The sequence below is a fragment of the Penaeus chinensis genome, unplaced genomic scaffold (assembly GCF_019202785.1).
Source record: "Penaeus chinensis breed Huanghai No. 1 unplaced genomic scaffold, ASM1920278v2 CTG_4222, whole genome shotgun sequence".
Classification (NCBI taxonomy): domain Eukaryota; kingdom Metazoa; phylum Arthropoda; class Malacostraca; order Decapoda; family Penaeidae; genus Penaeus; species Penaeus chinensis.
The window spans coordinates 1-10,073 of record NW_025918216.1 but is presented as its reverse complement, the minus strand read 5'-3'; the positions used below and the strand labels follow the sequence as shown (position 1 = coordinate 10,073).

General features: G+C 44.0%; 3 protein-coding genes across 3 annotated transcripts; all 3 read right to left on the bottom strand.

The window, feature by feature from the left end:
- Positions 1-5,202: 5,202 nt before the first annotated feature.
- Positions 5,203-5,658, bottom strand: LOC125024760. Its single transcript, XM_047612510.1, has one exon. It carries the CDS (start codon positions 5,656-5,658, stop codon positions 5,203-5,205), a length of 456 nt encoding a protein of 151 aa, XP_047468466.1.
- A 111-nt stretch (positions 5,659-5,769) lies between these two features.
- On the bottom strand, positions 5,770-6,505 carry LOC125024759. Its single transcript, XM_047612509.1, has 2 exons — positions 6,490-6,505; positions 5,770-6,224 (listed from the first exon to the last, which is right to left on the bottom strand). Exons 1-2 carry the CDS (start codon positions 6,503-6,505, stop codon positions 5,770-5,772), a joined length of 471 nt encoding a protein of 156 aa, XP_047468465.1.
- A 165-nt stretch (positions 6,506-6,670) lies between these two features.
- On the bottom strand, positions 6,671-9,449 carry LOC125024761 (tRNA dimethylallyltransferase-like; the record flags this gene model as incomplete). The annotated part of the gene is given in 2 exon segments (XM_047612511.1): positions 6,671-7,431; positions 9,302-9,449. Coding segments are annotated over 2 exon segments (908 nt in total), but the record flags the coding sequence as incomplete, so codon positions are not given.
- Between the last annotated feature and the right edge of the window lie 624 nt (positions 9,450-10,073).

The window sequence follows — 10,073 nt, the reverse complement described above, 5'->3', positions numbered from 1 at the left end:
GGCATAATGCCATACATTTCATTCTACTTAAATACCTAATATGCGTGTTCGCGTTTGTGCGTTAAAAATAGAGAAAAGGAAATGAGCCGTCAGCTATTCTTTTCTTTCTTTCTTTCTTTTTCTCGCTCTTCTTGGAGAGAGAGAAACGAGAGAGAGAGAGAGAGAGGAGGAGAGAGAGAGGAGAAGGAGGAGAGGAGAGAGTCCGAGAGAGGGAGAGAGATTGGGAGAGAGCGAGAAGAGAGAGAGGAGAGTGGAGAGAAAGGGGGAAAGGGAAGAAAAGAGTGAGAGAGAGAGAGGAAGAGAGAGAGAGAGAGAGAGAGAGAGAGAGAGAGGAGAGAAAAGAGAGAGAGAAAGAGGGGATGAGTGAAAGAGAGAGAGAAAGAAAGAGAGAGAGGAGGAGAGAGAGAGGTGAGGAAGGAGAGAGAGGGGAGAGAGAAGGATGAGAGAGAGAAGAGAGCGAGAGAGAGAGAGAAAGGAGGAAGAGAGAGAAAAAAGAGAGAGAGAAAGTAAGAGAGGTGAGAGAGCGAGAGAGAGAGAGAGAGAGAGGAGAGAGGAGAGAGAGAGAGAGAGAGAGAGAGTGAGAGGGAAAGAGAAAAAAGAAAGAGAGAAAGAGGGAGAGAGAAGAAGGAAAAGAAAGAGAGAAAGAGAATGAGAAAGAGAGAGAGAGAGAGAAGAGAGAGAGGGTTGAGTAGAGGAGAGAGAGAGAGAGGAGAGAGAGAGAGAGAGGAGGAGAGGAGAGAAAGAGGAGAAAGAAAGAAAGAAAGAAAAGGCAGAACGAGAAAAGAAAGTAAGAAGAAAAAAAGAAAAAGAAAGAAAGAGAAGAAAGAAAGAGAGTGAGAAGAGAGAGAGAGAGGCGAGAGAGTGGGAAAGATGTCGGAAATAAAAGAGAGTGTGAAGAAGAGGAGAAAAAGGGAGGGAAAAGAGGAGAAGAGGAAGAGAGGAGAGACAGGAGTGGGAAATGAGGAAGGGAGCGAGAGGGATTATAATTGCGGTGAGAAAGAGGGAGGGAGGGAGGGATGGAGGGAGATAGATGAGAAAGGAGGGAAAGAGGGAGGATACGAGAAATAAACGGAAAATGGAAAAAAAAAAAAGGTGAAAAGAAAAAAGAAAGAAAAAAAAAAAAAAGGAAAAACAGAAGGAAAAAAGGAAAAAATATGAATAAAAAGAGAAAAAAAAAAAAAAAAAAAAACAATAAAAAGGAAAAAGGAAAAAAAAAAAAAAGGAGGAAAAAAAAAAAAGAAAACAAAAAAAAAAAAAAAGAAAAAAAAAAGAGAAAAAAAAAAAAATACAAAAAATAAAAAAGGAGAAAAAAAAAAAAAAAAAAAAAAAGGAACAGAAGAAGGAAGAAAAAAAAAAGGGAGAGAGATGAAAAAGAGAGAGGAAAATGTTGGAGAGGTAAAAATGAGGAAATGGGGAAGGACCTGAAGGAAGGGAGGAAAGTTGAGGATAAGGGAGAAAAGACACGAAGCGAGAAAGGTAAGGGAGGAGCCACAACGCGAAAGAATGCCTCCCTCCCCCCCCCCCTCAGCCCCCACCCCCCCTCGTGCATACCTGTCAAGTGCCCGTGTCAGCCCGATAATATCCGGTCAAGAAGCGCTAATGCCATTCGCGCACGGCATCTCCGCATTTGCTCCACACACGCCTGACTATGCCTAAGGGCCCTGTCTGTGTTTTTTCTTTTCTTTTCTTTTTTGTGTACGTATGTGTGTGTGTGTGTGTGTGTGTGTGTGTGTGTGTGTGTGTGTGTGTGTGTGTGTGTGTGTGTTCGTGCGTGCGCGTGCGTGCGCGTGCGTGTGCGTGTGCGCGTGTGCGTACGTGTGCGTACGTGTGCGTACGTGTGCGTACGTGTGTGTGTGTGTGTGTGTGTGTGTGTGTGTGTGTGTGTGTGTGTGTGTGTGTGTGTGTGTGTGTGTGTGTGTGTGTGTGTGTGCGCGGGAGTGCGTGTGCGCTTGAGTGTGCGTGTGTGCGCGCGCGCGTTCTTTATTTATTTCTCTCCTTCACATAACAGTTCCTTCCACACCCCTATAAACAACACAAACAAACAAGCAAATAAACAAACACCGACCATAATACACATGCAGCCTACCGCTTATGTGATCACCCAATACAAATAATAAACAGGTGAAGCACGCGCCCATTGACCAAATAAATCTTTCAAGAGAACAACTCACCAAATTACAAAATGCCATGTATCTCTATTTTCTAAGCAAATGCGCATGGTGGGCAGACATGCGATCCAAACAATTACCCAAGAGGGGAAAAAAATAGGACCTTTCCCAAAACAGAGGGAAAAGTCAGTAATAGGGGGGGTGGGGGTGTTGACATCTCCCCCCCCTCCCTTCCCTTCCCCTTCCCTTCCCTTCTCTTCCCTTCCCTTCCCCTTCCCTTCCTCTACTCTCTCCCCTACACAGATCATTAACTATACTCACTCTCGGCCTATGACCATCCACACGATACTTTCTCCCCCACACACCCTCTCCCCCCCCACTATATTTTTCCCCACACTCTCCCCCTAAACCCTTCCTCCCTCCCTCTTCTTCCCCCGCACTCATAACCCCCTCTGTTTCCTCCCTCTACACCCCCCCCCTCCCTCTATTTCCCCTCTCCTCTCCCTCCCCCATTATCACCGACATCCCCCCCCCCCCACCCAACACTCTTTCATACCCGCCCCTGGACACACACACACTACCCCCCTCCGCCCTCCCCCCCCCCCCCCTCACACCCAGCAAAAGACCAGATTACTTCCCTTGACCTTCAAGACACTTAATGACTCGGCAAACATATTCTTTCTTTCTTTCTGTCTGTCTGTCTGTCTGTCTGTCTGTCTGTCTGTATATCTGTCTGTATATCTGTCTGTATATCTGCCTGTCTATCTGTCTGTCTATCTGTCTGTCTGTCTGTCTGTCTGTCTGTCTGTCTATCTGTCTGTCTCTTTAGGAGGGAGGATGGGTGGAGGGAATAGGTGGGAGGGAGTGGAGGAAAATAAAGACAGAAAGATAGTTAGACTGAAATATAGAAATAATAAGAGAGAGAGAGAGTGAGAGAGAGAGAGAGAGAGAGAGAGAGAGAGAGAGAGAGAGAGAGAGAGAGAGAGACAGAGAGACAGAGAGACAGAGAGAGACAGAGAGAGAGACAGAGAGAGAGACAGAGAGAGAGACAGAGAGACAGAGACAGAGAGAGAGAGAGAGAGAGAGAGAGAGAGAGAGAGAGAGAGAGAGAGAGAGAGAGAGAGAGAGAGAGAGAGAGGGGCGGAAGTGAGCACAGGCCAACACAACAAAGAAAGGCAGGAAATAATCCTTAACACAAAAAACCAAAACCCGTCATCACGCAAAGCCACTTGTAATGCCGACCATGTCATGCACCTGTCATGACGCCTTCGCAGAGCGCTTGTCATTATGCAAAGGCATGTCCTGACGAGGCTTTTCCTTAGAATCCGAGGCACCACAATCCGCCCACGCCCTTTCCATGACGCAGCTGTCTCAGTGGCAACTGGAGAGCAGATAACACCCTTCCATACAATGCTTACTGTGCTTGCGCCTCCTACGATGTGGGTCTTAAGCATTAGGCACGTGTGCACACACTTACATACACACACAAAATTCACGCAGAGATACGCACACGCATACGGACACACTTACATACACACACAAAATTCACGCAGAGATACGCACACGCATAAGGACACACTTACATACACACACAAAATTCACGCAGAGATACGCACACGCATACGCACACACTTACACACACACACAAAATTCACGCAGAGATACGCACACGCATACGCACACACTTACATACACACACAAAATTCACGCAGGGATACGCACACGCATACGCACACACACAAAATTCACGCAGGGATACGCATACGCATACGCACACACTTACATACACACACAAAATTCACGCAGGGATACGGACACGCACCGCAAACACACACGCAAACGCAAACGCAAACGCACACGCACACAAAACCAATGCCTAGCCTCGGTATGAACGGTGACAAGATAAAGAGAAACATCAAATTCAGGCTGGCGTGACTCGTGTGACAGGTTGACATCTCGTCACATTTGACTGCCATTTAGAGTCAGGCTAATGCTACCTAGAGTCAAAATCATGTCACATGTCAGTTCATCTAGAATCGGGCTGAGGACAGAAATCATGTCACTTGAAATCAGGATCATGTCACCTGGTACCAGCCTCATGTCACCTGGCATCAGGATCATGTCACCTGGCATCAGGATCATGTCACCTGGTACCAGCCTCATGTCACCTGGCATCAGGCTCATGTCACTTGAAATCAGGATCATGTCACTTGAAATCAGGATCATGTCACCTGGTCTCAGGATCATGTCACTTGAAATCAGGGTCATGTCACTTGAAATCAGGGTCATGTCACTTGAAATCAGGATCATGTCACTTGAAATCAGGATCATGTCACTTGAAATCAGGATCATGTCACTTGAAATCAGGATCATGTCACTTGAAATCAGGATCATGGCACTTGAAATCAGGATCATGTCACCTGGTATCAGGCTCATGTCACTTGAAATCAGGCTCATGTCACTTGAAATCAGGATCATGTCACCTGGTATCAGGCTCATGTCACTTGAAATCAGGCTCATGTCACCTGGTATCAGGCTCATGTCACTTGAAATCAGGATCATGTCACCTGGTATCAGGCTCATGTCACCTGGTATCGGGCTCATGTCACTTGAAATCAGGATCATGTCACTTGAAATCAGGATCATGTCACCTGGTATCAGGCTCATATCACCTGGTATCAGGCTCATGTCACTTGAAATCAGGATCATGTCACCTGGTATCAGGCTCATGTCACCTGGTATCAAGCTCATGTCACTTGAAATCAGGCTCATGTCACTTGAAATCAGGCTCATGTCACCTGGTATCAGGCTCATGTCACTTGAAATCAGGATCATGTCACCTGAAATCAGCCTCATCTCACCTGATACCAGCCTTTCACCACCTCAATAGTCTTGTGTCACCTGAAATCAGGCCCATGTTACCTGATGCCATCTGAAATCAGGCTCATGTCATCAGAAATCGGACTCATGGCATCTGAAATCAGCCTCATGCCACCTGAAAGCAGCCTCATGTCACCTGAAAGCAGCCTCATCTCACCTGAAATCAGCCTCATCTCACCTGATACCAGCCTTTCATCACCTCAATAGTCTTGTCTCACCTGAAATCAGGCCCATCTGAAGTCAGTTTCACGTCATCAGAAATCAGCCTCATGTCATATGAAATCAGGCTCATGGCATCTGAAATCAGGCTCATGGCATCTGAAATCGGGCTCATGGCATCTGAAATCAGCCTCATGTCATCTGAAATCAGGCTCATGGCATCTGAAATAAGGCTCATGGCATCTGAAATAAGGCTCATGGCATCAGAAATCTGGCTCATGGCATCAGAAATCTGGCTCATGGCATCTGAAATCAGTCTCATGGCATCTGAAATCAGGCTCATGGCATCTGAAATCAGGCTCATGGCATCAGAAATCAGCCTCATGGCATCAGAAATCAGGCTCATGGCATCTGAAATCAGGCTCATGGCATCTGAAATCAGCCTCATGTCATCTGAAATCAGGCTCATGGCATCTGAAATCAGGCTCATGGCATCTGAAATCAGGCTCATGCATTGATCAGCTCATGGCATGAAATCAGGCCTCAATGGCATCTGAAATCAGGCTCATGGCATCTGAAATCAGCCTCATGTCATCTGAAATCAGGCTCATGGCATCAGAAATCAGCTCATGGCATCTGAAATCAGGCTCATGGCATCTGAAATCAGCCTCATGGCATCAGAAATCAGCCTCATGGCATCAGAAATCAGGCTCATGGCATCTGAAATCAGGCTCATGGCATCTGAAATCAGCCTCATGGCATCTGAAATCAGGCTCATGGCATCAGAAATCAGCCTCATGGCATCAGAAATCAGCCTCATGTCATCAGAAATCAGCCTCATATCATCTGAAATCAGCCTCATGGCATCTGAAATCTGGCTCATGGCATCTGAAATCAGGCTCATGGCATCTGAAATCAGGCTCATGTCATCAGAAATCAGGCTCATGGCATCAGAAATCAGGCTCATGTCATCAGAAATCAGCTTCATGGCATCAGAAATCAGGCTCATGGCATCTGAAATCAGGCTAATGGCATCTGAAATCAGGCTCATGGCATCTGAAATAAGATCCATGTCATCTGAAATCAGGCATACCAAATATGACTAAAACCCGGTGAAATGCGGCTGCTGTTGCCTGAAATCTAGCTGATGTAAACTGAAGTCTGGCTGATATCAGTGAAGCCGTGTGAAGTCAGGCTGTGATGAGAAATCTTTTTAATGTCAAGATTATGTCACCGTTAGTCAAGCTGGTCAAAATGAAGTCATTAGAGTATGTCTAGTATGACGTTCTCTGAATTCAAGCAGATGTCTGTGGCATTATGTCAGTGGGTGAATGAGATGTACTTTTGTGTATTTCCATTATGCTAAAATATATTTTTTAAGTAGGGGTTTTCATATTTCTTCTGAATTTCCAAAATAGTTACTAGAGTTGCCTGTGAAACATAAGAGAGGAGAAAAAAAAAAAAAAAAAAAAAAAAAAAAACACTAGAAAATATATAAATAAATAATGCAGATACCAACTTACCTTATTATTTTCCTGCGGTTGTTGGGATGATACTGGGCGGCTGCGTCCGGATCAATCTTTTGCAACCTTTGATATAACTCCTCTGTTGGAATCTCTGTATCTTGCCACACTGCACACTTTGCACTATCGACATCCTCCTCTTTTCCTCTTTCTCTCTCCTCCTCACTATGATTACCACATTTTTCATTTCCCAAGGGCTTTTCTCCTCCATTAATTAACTTATTTTCCTTGGTGTTTCCTTCACATTGCACATCACCACTTTTTTTAGCACTACCAATAGAATTATTGTTATCAACACTTTCTACACCATCGGCACCACAGCACCCACCACTGCCATCACCACTATCACCACCACTGCACTCACTGCTGAGAATGGCATCACTATTTAACTTGCTCTTTTTCCAGGCAATCTCATCACCATCTTTCGAGCCACTGGCGTTTCGCTTGGACGACTGCACGTAAAACTCCTTATCCCGATCATAGACCAACTTTTTGGGAGCTGAGCTATCCTCCTCGCTTGCTGGCAGACTATCCACGAGTACATTCCACAGGAGCGATTCGATGTAGTAATTTGTGCCACCCACTACGACAGGCATCTTGTTCAGTGAGAGGAGATTCTCCAAAACAGGAAGGGCAGCATTTCGAAAGTCAACGACAGTGTACCGAGACAAGGGGTCCACAAAATCCAAGAGGTGGTGTCGTACCTGTGCCTGCTCCTCTGCTGTTACTTTATTTGTCACAATGTCCAGGCCTTTGTACACCTGTGAGGAAGAGAACAAACATATTTTTCTTAAACAGCAAACACAGATTAATTCAAGCTATAAAAAAGAAAAAAAATCATCCTTCTATCTTCTGATAATCTTAAATGCATTTTATATATATTCCCCAATACAAAAATATCAAGATTCTTTACATAATTACATCAATCCAAACTGAGCATCAATTACCACTCAGCCAAACAATAAGAGGATTTCTTGTTAAACAAAATCCTCTGAACCATTTATACAAAAACTTCAAGACTAATAACATCATAATCAACTAAGTATAAATGTACAGATTTCCTAACAGTTTGCCTCAAAACATACAACCGAACAAACTGAAGTACTAACAGTTATATATATCCAGTTAATATGGTTAATGTTACCAAGAGCTCCAGAGAGAGAGAGGGAAATGGAAACCGCCATTTTATAAAGCATAAGAAATAGAGTCATAAACAACAGAGGTACACCTGCTGCAACCCCATACTTATCGCAAAATGAAGAAAATATCCCCTGCATATCACCGCTCAGAGACCACAACTACCTCACACACTAGAGTTTTTAATGGCAAGGAAAGGATAGGTTCGGAATTTTTAGTTCAAAAGATACCCTGGTTACGGAACTTTGTCTCTGGAGGGTGCGGCAGCTCTAGTTAACAGATACCTATAGATTTTATTCACACGCTGACGTATCATTTCTTACAAATATGCTACTATTTTCTCTTTATAAATAAACCATACCTTGTACACCACTCCAAATTCATTAAAAAAAAAAAAAGAAAAGAAACACAAACCATATAAATATACTGAGGAATTAATAGCATCTGACAAACAGGACATAAAAGGAAAATCTTGGAAGGACATAATACTGTGGATATAACATAAGGCTAAAGTTGACTTTAACTACAATAAGGATAAACTAATAAAAGCAATCTAAATGAATAATTCTAAGGACATGTACATAATAAGCAAAACAAAGCAACTTATAAATCTATTCACATATATAATGCATATAAATACGAGCCAATGAATATGATCTGCGAAATCACAAACACATTACTGATTCTCCCAAGTAATTAATAATGAGTAAGGCAATTAAATTTCCCTCCAATCAAATTGGTCATCTCTATTAAAACTACCAAATGCTTGGGCACTTAAGCAGGATATACATCATCTAAAAAATCTATCAACTTTATGAATAGCCCTACACCTAATTACCTGTCAACAAACACCTGCACACAAAGGACCTAGGAAACCATCCCTACGCCTAAAAATTACTTCGATATTAATAAAGGAATTCCTCTGCCATTGCCCCGATCCCCTGTCAAGCCCTGAGAGCGGACACTTGAAGGATCTCTCTCCCTGGCAGCCAAGCACAGAGCACAAAAAGCCCAGCTCCCAGAGTCCCGGAATACAAGCAAAATATTGACTGACAGCTGAGGAAATCAGCATAAACAACGACCAATCGCCATATACCATCGGCCCACGCCAAGATATGACGAAGTGAAGAAACGACGAGGTCTAAATCGGCGATTTTCTGCCTGAAAGTTGCACGTGGCTCGCAATTGCACAGGACCGCATGGCGCTGCATTGCCTGCATAGCACAAGGACGAGAAGGAATAGACCATCAATTTCTCGAGCATCCTTGACTTACACTCCGTAATTCCTACGATTCCGATATTTCCACTCCCAGAGGTATTGTCCGATCACCCCCTGCCTATGCTCCGCTGCGAGGCATGGCCGGGAAACGGCGTTCATTCCAGCCGGTGACGGAGAACCTCCTCGATCCGCCATCACACCTCCTCGGGACTCCACGTCCACATGCTCGCCCCCATCCCTTCTCCTCCAATTTTCCGGGACAGCCACTCAATTACCTGCATAGAATCCGCGCTGATGATCTCTCCTTTAAATCTGCTGGCTATTTCCAACGCCAACTTCGATTTCCCCGTCCCCGTAGCTCCCAAAACGACCACAATCGGCAGACGAGCAGCGATACACGAACTAGCTAGACTGGAAGCCATGTTGACTCGATCAGCTGATTGCTAAACCCTCGTGCCGAATCAATATTACAAACCCTAAACTAAGTTGATTTCATACATTTACGAGTCCTACGTATAAAAGCTAAAATACTAAGTCATTTCTGCTATTCTTCGAGCTATTGTAACGTTTTAAATAGGCTCAAGAGGGTCTGAAATGTGGTCGGAAACATTGGCAACTGTCTTCGAGTTGCCAGATACCATTTATCCGACACGATGCACGTGGTGGTCGGTCTCCCTTGTGACCCCTTCAGAAATATTAAATTCCTCTACTATGCTGTATATGCTGTATATTCTCTTGATTTTCAACTGAATTAGAAGGAATATGCCCACGGACCGGAAAATATACAACGGTACAAAGAAAGAAGACGAAATACCTAAAATACTGGCAGGTTCCCGATTGACTTGCTATTGATTGACCAAAACAAACGGATAAACAAAGGAAATCTCGGTGTTTTTATCAATCGGGAATATGTGTTTTGATAAAGAAATGTTAATGTGGGAAAAGAACGGACTCATATCCGTTGTCTGGAATCCTCTCTGAGCTAAACAGGTGATAATAATGTGTCATTTCTGCGTTTATGGTTTCAGGATTTTTTTTTATTGCTAT